We start from the raw sequence: 12,602 nt of genomic DNA, 5'->3' as shown, positions 1-12,602 counted from the left end.
GACATAATTGTTATTATTAAAAGATCCTTAGTCAAGTATTATTATGGGCATGGACAATAATAATACGCTTAAGACTAACATGTTATTGATTGATGACGACGAGTTGTCACTGACATAGAGATGTCAAAATTGATACATGATTATATTGTTAGAGAACAATGTATTGGATTGACCGACCATGAGCATATGCCTTTGATTATTATGTGACAGACATAGCATTGCTCATGGTGATGACTATATGTATGATCCTCAGACTTGAGATCAATATTATCCCAACATATATTGTTGTATGTTTTGATGCTGCTAAATAAGCTCCGTAACTGGTTGCTCTATAAAGACTATTATTTAATATATCTCAATATATGTAGATAGTGTATATGATTAAGATATGATTTTTCCTTCCTACATAATAGGAAATATATCAAAGGCCACTTACTTGATTGAGTAAGACTAGAAACGCATGGTCATGCTCGAATAAGTTGATATGAGATATCATAAACTATTCGTTAATTAAAGTCTACTTTAGATATCAAGAAACATTAGATAGGCTATACAAGTGTGACTATTCCAAGACTTGTGTCTATTCTAAATATAAAGGACATAAGGATGTAATACATAAAAGAGTTAATAACCAAGATGATATGTCGAATCATATTTTCTTGTAACTTAGGTGACAATGATATATTGCTAGATGTCACTCATTGTATGTAATATTAGAATTGTTCTAATAATTACTGCTAACGTTACAAGAACCTACAAGGTCATACCCTAGGATTGAAACGAGCAAAGATGTACAATTTGTTGTACATTACTAAAATATATATCTAGAGTTAATTAAATATATGTTTTAATAATCTCAAATATTTAATTTTAATTAATTAAATATAAATTTAATTAATTTGAAATAATAAAATCTCTAATATGATTTGGGTAATTTGGATATAAAAGGATTATTAAATTCTAATTAATTAAATATAGATTTAATTAATTTGAAATAATAAAACCCTAATATGATTAGGGTAACTTGGCTATAAAAGGGTGTGTTAGGTCTAGCAGCCGTTTTTGAACACACACACAAAACCTTCAGCCGTTTTTTTTCTCAAAACTGTTTTGGGGAAAAAATTATTGCTCTCAATCGGGTGAATTGAGTAGAGGCCGAGACGTGATTTCGTGGAGTCTTACGATTTGAATCGATCTACACCACCAGTATTCATTGTTATCCTTGTTGTTTTTCAAGGAACCCGCTGTAAGTATTCGCATTCCTTCCTCCCGATTTTAGTTTTTCGTACTTGGATCGCTGGTGAGACCGTCGAGTTTTGTTTCCGTTGCGCCATGGGGTGCGCCGACGGTCCCAACACCAACGACCAAAGTGTCTTACTTTCGCAATAGGTCAAACACCCAACGGTCGTGTAAATGCAAGAAATATTTTATCGTTGATTTTCACTGTTATCGTCGGTTTTTTTTACAACTAGAGGTTGGAGTATGAGATTTCGATCGTTGAGTGTTTGAGCAGTCACACGCTGTTGGAATTTTGGTTGGTTAGCGGCATTGTGGCGGTTGATAGTGACAAAGGGATTTTTTTTTATAATTTCATAAAATTCTTAAGTATTTTTTATAAAAAAAAAAATTAAATTTTATAAAGGTGACTTGTGTTATTTAACCACGGAATTTAACGGCCTTGATAGTCCATACACTTAAAAGTGTAATGTTGGAAACATTAGAATTTGAATTGACCGAAAAATAATTTAGGTACATAAATAAGAAAAATGGTGTAATTTGAGTTTGAGTCCTTTTTTATATTAAACCTATTTATTATCTATTTTATTCTTATTCTAAATTCTATTTTATAATAAAAGTAAACAGATTATAGTAAAATAATACTTATTTTCATAGTAAATAACATTAATAATAAATATCATTATTGAATAGTATAGATGGTTATGAGATATAATATTTTTTCAATAACGACATTCACATATCTTATATATATGTCGGTTTAAACTCGAACTCTTTAAATAAATAATATTATATTTTAGGGTTAATTATGTGTCTAGTATATGATAATTTATGTATTAAACACGTAATTTATCATATATTTTATGATTAATATCTCTGCATAAGTTCAAGTCGAAGTAACTAATATTTTTTTAATTAATCTAGGTAAATACAATGTATTATCTGTTCAAAGATAATTCTCAATCATTTGACATTAGATGCTTACATCCTTGTCATTCTTAATACTCGAACCTATTCTCAATCATTTGACATTAAAAACTTACATCCTTGTCATTCTTAATACTCAAACCCAAAACCTCGATAAATAATTGCTTGGTTGGTGCGAAGTAAATGACATTAAATAGGGTAAAGTGGGTAGGTTTAGGAAGTAATAATGATAGACATTTGGGTTTAGATATGCGACTAAGCTTGTCAGATGGCATTCAAAGCAGAGATGTCAAATGCAAAATTTACTCCAAAAATTCCCCACTTCTTCCAACCTCTCTTACCAGGCTTCCACAATCACCTCGTAAGTCCTCTCTTCTCTCCATTTTTCAATCTGCATCTGCGCTGTGTTTTCTCAACGTGCATGCATGCATGATGATTTGCAGTCGATCCCTCTTGCGTTTTTCAAGCACTACTTAAAGACTCAGACCAACGGTCCGAGAGCCGTACTGAGGAGCCACGGAAGAACATGGCCGGTGAAGATCAGGGACCGGAGATTCGAAGACGGGTGGGGAGACTTCGCCCGAGACCACGATTTGCATGTCGGGGATTTCTTGTTGTTCGGATATGGAGGCGACATGGTGTTCGACGTAGTGGTGTTTGATACCAGTGCATGCCAAAGAGAATACCCAGTTTTTGCCAAAGACCACCACCAAACCAGAAGTCCGACCGCTTCGTCCGGCCATGGAAGCCCTCATTTTGTGGCCACTTTGAGTCATTATTGCATGAAAAGGTTCAGGCTGGTTAGTATAAATATGTTGCATATAGAATCGATTCTTAGTTTCAGGCCTTTTTCATGTCTCAAATCGTTAAACTGCAGAATATTCCGAGAAAATTCGCCAGGTTCAATGGTCTGATGGGCAGATCTTGTGAGATCGTTGTTGTCGATGAACAACGAAGGTCGTGGATGGCGAGTCTAGGACACAAGGAAAGTGATGGTCAAGTCTATATTGGATGCGGTTGGAGAAACATCTGCATCGGAAATAACCTTAAGGCAATGGATTGTGTTGTGATCGAGCTCATTGGAAATGGAACCATGCCTGTGTTTAAACTTCACAGTATGTACTTTTAGTGTTTTCATTCTGCATTTCATATATGGGATTTGGTTTATCTCATTGTTCCTCTTTTTGCAGAGGTTGAAGACGATGAAGATGACAAAGGTATGGCAAATTACCCTGCTTCCAACGCTGGTTGCTCAGGACGGACCATATATTTTTAGAATGAATAGCGACCCCTTTCTCTTTTTGTATGCAGTTTCTAGTAAAAGGCAGTGAAATCTGTAGTGTAATGTAAGCAGATAGGTGAGCAAGTGAAATTTTGGCTTAAATCTCAATATTTATTGGGTAAATTACAAATTACATCAATCAAGTTTCTTCAACCTCTTACTAAAGATTAAAATTTTTTAATTTACTGTATGAATTTTCGACTTGCTCATATTTTCTTTTTGTTCACTTTGACGTAAAATTAGAAATGGAACAGTCATGCATATTGATGTTAGCCACCATTTTTATCACTATCAATTTAATTTTTTCTAAAACTACAAAAGAACCCAACCATGGCAAAGGAATTCAAGCCATGTGCTTAAATTTTAGGGTAATTACACATTTAATACCTAAACTATCAATTTTAGTCTATTTTAGTACCTAAACTTTCATTTTTTTAAAACCATACCTAACATTTAGTTTTTATTTCACTTTAGTATCACACCGTTAAAAACTTAACACATTTAATATCTAAACTAGGGATAGGCATAGGTCGGGTTGGGTCGGATTTTTGGTCCACCCGACCCGAAAACAATGACTCCTACACTCGAAATCCAACCCGACCCGCATAATATATACCCTCCACCCGACCTAAACCCGACCCAACCCGAAATAATATAAAATATTTTTTTATTCACTAAAAATAATGATTTAATTGAAAAAATAATATATGAAAGGGTATTATTGTAATTATTCCTAAATATATAAGAATACAATTATATTTTTTTCGGATCAGGTCGGGTATTTTTCACCATAAACTCGAATCCGACCCAAACACCACCTTTAAAAAATCAGACCCGACCCGACTTAACCCGAACCCATTTTTTTTTAAAAACCCAACCCGATTGGGTTGGGTAAGAACCCATCGGGTTCGGGTCGTATACTCATACCTAATCTAAACCATCAATTTTGGCTCATTTTAATACCTAAAACTTTAGGTATGATTTTGAAAAAAAAAAATGAAAGTTTAAGTTCTAAAACAAACCAAAACTAATAATTTAAGTACTACGTGTAATTTTCCCTAAATTTTATTAGCAAAGGAATTCTGCAACTAATCAGGTGTTCATTCAGTTAAAACGGTGGCCGACCGAACCGAAATACCTTTAACCGAATTCACCGAACTTTTTTTCTTTAACCGAACCGAACTTTTTTTTGAAAGTATTAACCGAACCGAATAAATTTCAGTTAATTCAGTTAATTTTCGAAGTAATCGAATTTTTTTTAGAATTTTAGAATTTAATATTTTTTAATTAAAAATAATAACTTACAATTAATTTAAATGATATCTAATTATAAATAATATCTAATTAATTTGATTCAAACATTTTGCATTTAGTTTTGATATTACTTTAATAAATTAATATTGATTTTGGTTTTAAATAGATTAGGCCTCTCTTAATATAATTATATTTAAGGGTCCCTTGAATATTTTACAGAGTAACCCCATGTTGCTGCCTCACCCATGCAATATGTGGGTGTTGAACTGGAACCTTCATCAGTGGCAAACTTGCTTCTCTAAAATCAAAGAAAACTCTCTCCATTAAAGAGATGAAACTGTCTACTTTTTATACATAAATTGAACTAAGAAACAAACAGAAATTCAAGCATCGGCTTGACAAAAAATTATATATACAAAACAAAAGCAACAATATCAATCTTTCCAACAAGAACTAGACGGCAGTAGACAAATTTTCAGGCACGACACTTGAAAAACAAACAAAAAAACAGGCCAAGTCTTTGAGTTGTGTCTATCCTTAGTATCTTAATATATATATAAAATAATTGCATGCATCATGCATGTGTATGATCACTATGAAAACCACCAAATAATTAACTACCATAGCACTAAGAATTATTGAATAATGATTCATTTTAAGTTTTTTTTGGGACAATCCATAGTTGTGTTAATGCCTAGTATCTTGTTCCTTCATATTATAAACGAATAGGATATGGGGTGATGGAGGGCTCAAAACACAAGACAAAGAACAATGTTTTTAACATCGTTTTCCACGGGCTATGCTCTACTATACACTTTTGCCCATGCTTCACCTGCTCATCTCGTGTCCGGTGCCCATACCTTATACAAATAAGGCAAAAAAAATTGATAACCGAGGAGTACATAAAAATAGAGGGCAGCATATTATGGGGTGAAAAATATTAAAAAAGAAAACAATTAAAAGGGGAGAGCATTACATTCACACGGGGGAGCACAGAAGAGAAGGTGGCCTACCGAATTATAAAAATTAAATATTTTTTAATTTAAAAAAATAATTTACAATTAATTTAAATAATATATAATTATAAAATAAAAATTTTATATAAATTTTTTAATTAATTAATATTGATTTAGGTTTAAAAGTTATTAGATCTTAAATTATTAATTAGATTTTAAATGATTTGAATTGAGCCCATATGTTATATATAATATATTTAAAATTTAATTTCGGTTAATTCGATTAATTAACCGATTTCGAACCGAATTAACCGTTAACCGAATTCTAAAAATTTTATTAACCGTTAACCGAACTAATTCGGTTCGATCGGTTAATTCGAAAAAATGAACACCCCTAGCAACTAAAACTAATTTTAACCCATCTTCCACCACCAGTGTCAAACCTAAAATGGTTACGGGCCATCTAAAATTTGGTACAATGGAATTTGATCGATGCTAGACATTTTCATCCATTTCTTTCAATGATATATATGTGAAAAAAATAATTACCCAATTACTGCAACGGCTAATCACCAGGCTGTGTTTCAGCTCTCTCGAAACGATAAGGTCGATTCGAACTTCAAGCCTGCGTTTCGAGCTGGAGATGTGTCGTCCAGGAATTAAAAACTACTGTTGTAATGGTCGGGTAGAAGATGAACTTGATTTGGAAATGGCCATATCAATGTCTTCAGAATCTTGCACCACATGATCTACTGCTACCGGCGAATCTAACTGGGAGTTTTTTATTTCTTTCAGAGATGATGAGCGTTCCCCTGCATCATCAACCAGGTTCGTGCTTTCGGGATTTGGAGCTTCGGAGTTGGTTGCAACGAACAGATCTTCGGAGTTGGCTGAGTACCACCCTTATTCATATATTCTCCGGAACCATATCTGTATCGTCGCCATCTATTCTGATAACTTCTGAATTATTCTGGAAAGTGGAATTGTTTTCACAGAGGGAAAGTTCCTTAGGAAGTGATGCATTTGACTTGAACTGAACCACAACAGCATCCTGACGTTGATCAATAGCATCATTTCCTGTAGATGACTCGACTTTAAGTCCAGGAATTTCTGAATGCAAACTACCATTCGATAACGGGGACGGAGGAAGACTTGGAGAAGTAATAGACTCATTTTCAGGTACAAACTGAATTTCTTTCAAGGGAAGATGTTCAACATCGGCTTTCATTGATTTCTGTTCATCTTTCCCCTGAGATCCCGAAGTTCTAAGACATGACGGGCGTAAAGAAACCCTGCAAAAACAGGAGCACTTGTAAAGATGATTAAACAAACAAAAGCCATAAATTCACACGCAAAGAGCAGGACAGAGAATATTCATATACATGTCTTACTTGGTCCCATAAATTCACAAAGGTTAACACTTTTTTACCGACAATAACCATTTATGCCCTCTTTTATCAATTTAGTATTCCATACTATGTCTATGTCCATAAATCAATGGTTTGAACAAGAGAAAGGAATATCAAAACCGGCTTTAAGTGCCAGAATTTATTGAGGGAAGAAAAATGAACCTTCTATATAAAAGCATATATGCCCCCTGAGAAAGTACCTCTTCCAGTTCAACCCTCATGACCTGGGAAAAGAGGCAGAAAAAAAGTTGAGATTAAAACCGAAAATGCAGGTTAAAATCTCTTTTTTTCTTTCTGTCAACCCCACTACTGTGTAGTGATGAATGAAGGCAGACGACACACTGAAATTTTTTAATAGCAGCAACACTTACAATCAGAAAAGGGAAATGGGGTGAAAGACATGATAGAGTGAATACCTTAGAATCATCAATTCTATACCAGTTCCCCCTGAAATCTTTGGTATAGCAGATGTAATGACCAAAATAGGATGCATTCAGCATATCCACATGGACAACAACTGCATAAAGATTGTATACATTGGTATCATCTCCATCTTCACTCATAAAACGGGTAAGATCTAATGTCTCGGGAAAGCTGACTCTTTTGTTGAGTTTTCCAAAACGGCCACTCTGCAAAGATTTTCAATAGATATTTCAGGATTGTAAGACAAAACTTTGATAAACACCAAATGGAAGCATCTACGGCAACATTGATAAAGCAAACAAATAACACAAGCATGATGTAGGTAAGACCTGAAATCTCTTGAAGGCAATTGTAAGAATGTTTGGAGCCCATCGTATAGTAAGCCGCTTCCATGCCTTGACATAATCATTGCAACTAAAAAGAATAAACACTATAGTTAAACCAAACAGTTACACATCAATGTACAATAACAACATACAAAATAGAGCTAAAATTCTGTCTCAAACATTTAAGATCAGGCAAGCTAAACTATATAGATCCTGAGGGCAAGTAGAGGAGAAGCAGTCATACCCATCACATTTGTACATATTTTCCCCATGAAGCCACTCTTTAACAGTGAATTGTTCAAGGCATTCCTCCAGCGATGAAGCATCTCCGTTAATTTCAACAGTTAAGTCCATCATATTTTCATATTGATTTGAAATCTTATTGCAATTTGAACAAATCACCTACAAGGTTTTAACATGATGATAAAGCAATAGAAATCAGTGTACAAAAACATTGAGGAAAAACAAGCAATGAGATTTACATAAAGGATTATGGCAAAATCAATAGCCTTTAATGGTAACATGTTCAAACTATGAACAAAATTTCACTCAGTTAAGGGGCAACACTCTTATTCACATTGAGTTTCCAATTCATATAGGTGCTCTTTTTTTTGGGGGGGGTGGGGGGTGGCGATGGATGCTAAATCAAGAAGCAAAATTTCAAAACACAATGTTGTAAAACATTGTTCCCTAACAGAATCATCGATACAGTAACTTTATCAAAATGCCAAATAACAAAAATTCAATAGAAAAACGAAAGAAAATCAATAGGATATATCACCTGAGACTGCAGATGACCACCATATATATGCTGAATAAGGGTTGTCTCTTGCGAGCTATGATCTACAGCTTTTTCTCCACCAAATTCATCAAGGCAAATTGATTGCATTGTATCAATAGCAAACCTGGAAAAATAAAGGGCAATGGATAATTACAAATAGATCTAGAAGTATGAAATTTCCTCTTGTTAATTTCAAGGTGTCAAAAGAAAATGGAACAAATATGAGAGATGCTAACCTCATGAATTCGTGAGCATCCTCTTGCCTTCCATAGCCAAGGTTACCTCCAATATTAGGCAACCGTGGGAGAATATTAATTGGTGAAAATGGATTCTGACTCTGGCTTGATCTTTCAACGTGAGATTGAAGTTCGCATAGAAAACACCAATCATTACGTCTGCCTGGAAAACAGAAATAACAATAAAGGTCAGATGCTGTTCAATAACCTTGAGTGTAGCAGAGTTCAGTTTCAAATTTTACATTCTTTCTGATGCCCTTTCTCCAACAAGTAAGCAACAAGAGGCCGGGTAGATACAAGGCATTGCAGAACCACATTGGCAAAGCAACTGCAGGGAAAGGAAAAACATGAAAAAATAAATAAAGATTAAAATACGAAACATAAACTTATCCAGTCTAATAAAAAGTTCTATCATTTTAAATAAAAACTCCAATAAAAGGAAATAAAAAGCATGGAAAATATGAACCTATTCCCGCAATTCAAGAGTCCACATGGAGGGAATGCCACTTTCTCCCAGTTGAAAAGTTCTACAAACTCATTATATGGGAAAAGAACCTGGGAAAAAAAGAAAGAATGTGAATTACTTCTATTGGGTTTTAAAAAGTGTCAAAAGAATAACCTCTCTTGGCTTCTTGCTGATCTTAGAAGTTCCACAGGCAGGAACCAAAGCAACTCCTGAAAATGGTTTTGTGTTAGCAGTCTGTGTTGAATTTACTTTACACTTTGTCTTATGCTCATCTTTCCAGTGCACCTGCTGGCAAGTTAAGGAGCTGAAAAAGAAAGTAAAAGTAATAAGATCAAACCATTCAACTGATGAGTACATTAACTACAACATTCGAAAGTCATTGTTCGCTAGCATGCTAACAGCAAATTTTGAAAATCTCATGCATTGTTATGTATAGTTGACCGATGAAGTGATCAAAATCTCAACATCAAATTTTCTATGCTACTAGTTTATGTACATCATCGTCAGTATTAAATAAGTCTGGATTCAACCTAGATTAAGGACAACAGTAATTTGACAGACAGAAAAGAAGAAAAATCTAGGAAACCCCCAAAAATGCAATCCATTCTAAATTCTTACCCATAAATCAGAAAATACCAAATAATTATTCTTTTTATATACAAAATTCGAGGAAGCCCAAGCAAAAACAATTGTTTCTAAATTCTTGCTTATGAACCAGAAAATACAAAATATTTTTTATCCCTTTTTATACAAAATTCCAGGACCCAGTAATTATTTTCCCCCCTCTAAACTCATACTATGAACCAGAAAATACAAACTAATTATTATCTTCTTTATATACAAAATTCCAGGATAACCCAGCATAAACAAATTTCGTCCTGATAAATCAGAAAACATCAAATAATTATTATCTTGTTTTTTAATAGTAAAATCGAATATATACCAGATCACCGGTAAGACCGCCATAAAACCGAATATATATCAGAAAATATCATCATAAGAAATTAAGCTTACCTCAATGTAAAACCGAATATATATAGGATCCAGTAAGACCGATACATAAATTTTAGAATGCGGTCAATCGAGGGGATTGGAAGAGTATTAAAAAATTACAAACAAATAGGAACAATAATTACAAAATTTCCTCATTTGCTTTCATTAAAAGAAACTCCAGCTATGACAATAATGAAAAAAAACAGTAATAACCACCGTAAAATGCAATAACGGAAGAAGCGGATCACACAAGAAAGTAAATATTGGGGCCTAACGTACCAATAACGAACAGATTTACAACGCGAACACTTCTTAGGGGCGGGATTGGAGCAAACGGCGCAGGTAGAGACGCGGTTGTTGTCGATGGGGATGGAAGGCATTGTCGATTCACGATCGAAATCCGCTTCAACTTCGAAGTATCTCGAGGCTGTATTCTTGATTAGGTGAAGAGCCCCCAAAGCGAGAACAAAAAGCGTTAATATGAATTGCAGGAACCAATTCGTATCCAACGTTACTCTGCCGACATGCATCTACTCCGATCCTAGGGTTCGGTCTTCATCAATCTATATTTACCAACTTCCAATTTTCATATTGAATTCACTGTCACTCTAAAAACCCAAAATACAAACAAAAATGAGCAAAACCTTAGAAAATAAATGGAATAACAATCAATTTCATATTGAATGCAATTACCTTGTAGAAGTGATTTTTGATTTCTTGCTTGATACGAAAGAGACATAAGAATTGAAGGGAAGATGCTGAAACCCTCCCTTTGCTCCTCTTTACTTATGCCTACTTCCACGCCGTTTCTGAGGCTGAGGCTCAGGACAGTTGCGGCCTTCACTTTTATAATTAGAGTTTGGGATCAGGGACGTTTAAATAGTAAATACTATATATTTTTTTGGCTTAATATATTTTTAGTTTCTAAAATTATAATTAAAAATACAATTGAGTACCTAAAGAATTTTTTGTTAACGATAGGTATCTAACGTTTTTTTCGTTACACTTTTAGATGTTTACAATTTTCTCTGTTACACTTTTAGGTGTTATATTATATTTTTAATTTTTATTATAAAAAAATCAAACCCTCCCCACATCGTCCCTCTCCCTCCCATCCCCTATCGCTAACGGCGAAGGGTTATCACCGGTCGGATTTTTTGGAGTAGGATAATAAATTCAACATTGGTGGTTGTGTAACGTACGGACGATTATAACTGTCGAAATCATCAGAAAACAATAACGAAAAACCTAGAAATCCGGTGACTCTTTATTGCATTTTTCACAACGATCGACATAGTTTCACGGTAGGTGAGGGATTGAGTTTTGGTCGCGACGGCAAGACGATTCTGATGGTGTCAACGGTGATGGTCATGGACTGACAGTGGCAGACGACGGAGGAAGATGTAAAATTTGTGAGATATTTTTAAATTATAATATTAATTTTTTAATAAAATAATTTTTAAAAATTTATATGTCTAACACGTGTGAGATAAAAGTCAAATTTAACTGTCGTTATGGTCCATACACCTAAAAGTGTAATGTTGTAAACATTAGACATCTATTGTTAGCAAAAAATTCTTTAGGCACCAAATCGTATTTTGAGGTATAATTTAAGCATTAAAAAGTGTATTTAGCCTATTTTTATTTAGTTAAACATTAAAATAATTAATAATATTTTATTTATTTAAATTTAAATAAAAATATTATATATATATATATCACGTTTATTTGAATCAGGAATTTGTAAGTAGACAAATAAATAAAATGAGATTAATGGAAAATAAAATATTATACAAAAGATAAAATTTAATATAATTCAATATAATTATTTATCTTTACGGATAAAAAAATAATAATTTGTTATAAATATAGAGATCTCAAATAACCTTAATTCATAAAATTTTCTTTTATTTTAAAATCTGATATATATTTCAATACTTAGTATATTTATTATAAATATTCTAAAACACTTTTCTAACATCTTTTATGAACAAGGGCATATGTATGTAATTTCTAAAGAGAACAATTATTGAATAAAAATATCCGACTCGAAAAAATATAATTTTACTTTATATATTTAGGTATAATTACAATAATATCCTTTTATATATTAGTTTTTTTCAATTAAGTCACTATATTTATTGAATAAAAATATTTTTTTACTGTTTCGGGTTGGGTCGTGTTAGGTTGGGTTTTTAAGTTATATATCAGGTCGGGTTCGGGTTGGGTGAAATATTGTTTCATGCCGATTGGGTCAGATCTCAGGTGGAGGGGTCGGGTGGATTAAAATCCGTAGCGTGTAACGAGCTTTCT

General features: G+C 33.3%; 2 protein-coding genes across 2 annotated transcripts; one reads left to right on the top strand and one right to left on the bottom strand.

Moving 5' to 3' along the window:
• The first annotated feature begins 2,441 nt into the window (after positions 1-2,441).
• Positions 2,442-3,504, top strand: LOC120211981 (B3 domain-containing protein REM5-like). Its single transcript, XM_039210435.1, has 4 exons — positions 2,442-2,524; positions 2,607-2,975; positions 3,041-3,278; positions 3,354-3,504. The coding sequence occupies exons 1-4, from the start codon at positions 2,450-2,452 to the stop codon at positions 3,437-3,439; spliced, it is 768 nt and encodes a 255-aa protein (XP_039066366.1). The 5' UTR covers positions 2,442-2,449; the 3' UTR covers positions 3,440-3,504.
• A 2,538-nt stretch (positions 3,505-6,042) lies between these two features.
• Positions 6,043-11,140, bottom strand: LOC120211917 (ubiquitin carboxyl-terminal hydrolase 18-like). Its single transcript, XM_039210387.1, has 12 exons — positions 10,983-11,140; positions 10,569-10,897; positions 9,450-9,600; positions 9,297-9,385; positions 9,073-9,158; positions 8,831-8,993; positions 8,595-8,718; positions 8,058-8,215; positions 7,817-7,901; positions 7,481-7,693; positions 7,227-7,288; positions 6,043-6,947 (listed from the first exon to the last, which is right to left on the bottom strand). The coding sequence occupies exons 2-12, from the start codon at positions 10,817-10,819 to the stop codon at positions 6,563-6,565; spliced, it is 1,767 nt and encodes a 588-aa protein (XP_039066318.1). The 5' UTR covers positions 10,820-10,897; positions 10,983-11,140; the 3' UTR covers positions 6,043-6,562.
• Positions 11,141-12,602: the final 1,462 nt, after the last annotated feature.

This window comes from Hibiscus syriacus, unplaced genomic scaffold (genome assembly GCF_006381635.1).
Source record: "Hibiscus syriacus cultivar Baekdansim isolate YM2019G1 unplaced genomic scaffold, ASM638163v2 tig00109987_pilon, whole genome shotgun sequence".
Taxonomy (NCBI): Eukaryota; Viridiplantae; Streptophyta; class Magnoliopsida; order Malvales; family Malvaceae; genus Hibiscus; species Hibiscus syriacus.
The sequence above is the reverse complement of the archived record's forward strand: the minus strand, read 5'-3'. Positions and strand labels throughout refer to the sequence as shown.

What these genes read in the sequence shown, in the direction of transcription:
- LOC120211981 (XM_039210435.1), top strand. Translation starts at nt 2,450, where the DNA reads ATGTCAAATGCAAAATTTACTCCAAAAATTCCCCACTTCTTCCAACCT. An exon ending in CAGGCTTCCACAATCACCTC is followed by an intron (nt 2,525 to 2,606) that starts GTAAGTCCTCTC and finishes GATGATTTGCAG; the next exon opens with TCGATCCCTCTTGCGTTTTT. An exon ending in TCAGGCTGGTTAGTATAAAT is followed by an intron (nt 2,976 to 3,040) that starts ATGTTGCATATA and finishes GTTAAACTGCAG; the next exon opens with AATATTCCGAGAAAATTCGC.
- LOC120211917 (XM_039210387.1), bottom strand. Translation starts at nt 10,819, where the DNA reads ATGCATGTCGGCAGAGTAACGTTGGATACGAATTGGTTCCTGCAATTC. An exon ending in AATATGTACAAATGTGATGG is followed by an intron (nt 7,902 to 8,057) that starts GTATGACTGCTT and finishes TATTCTTTTTAG; the next exon opens with TTGCAATGATTATGTCAAGG. An exon ending in TTGCCTTCAAGAGATTTCAG is followed by an intron (nt 7,694 to 7,816) that starts GTCTTACCTACA and finishes AAATCTTTGCAG; the next exon opens with AGTGGCCGTTTTGGAAAACT.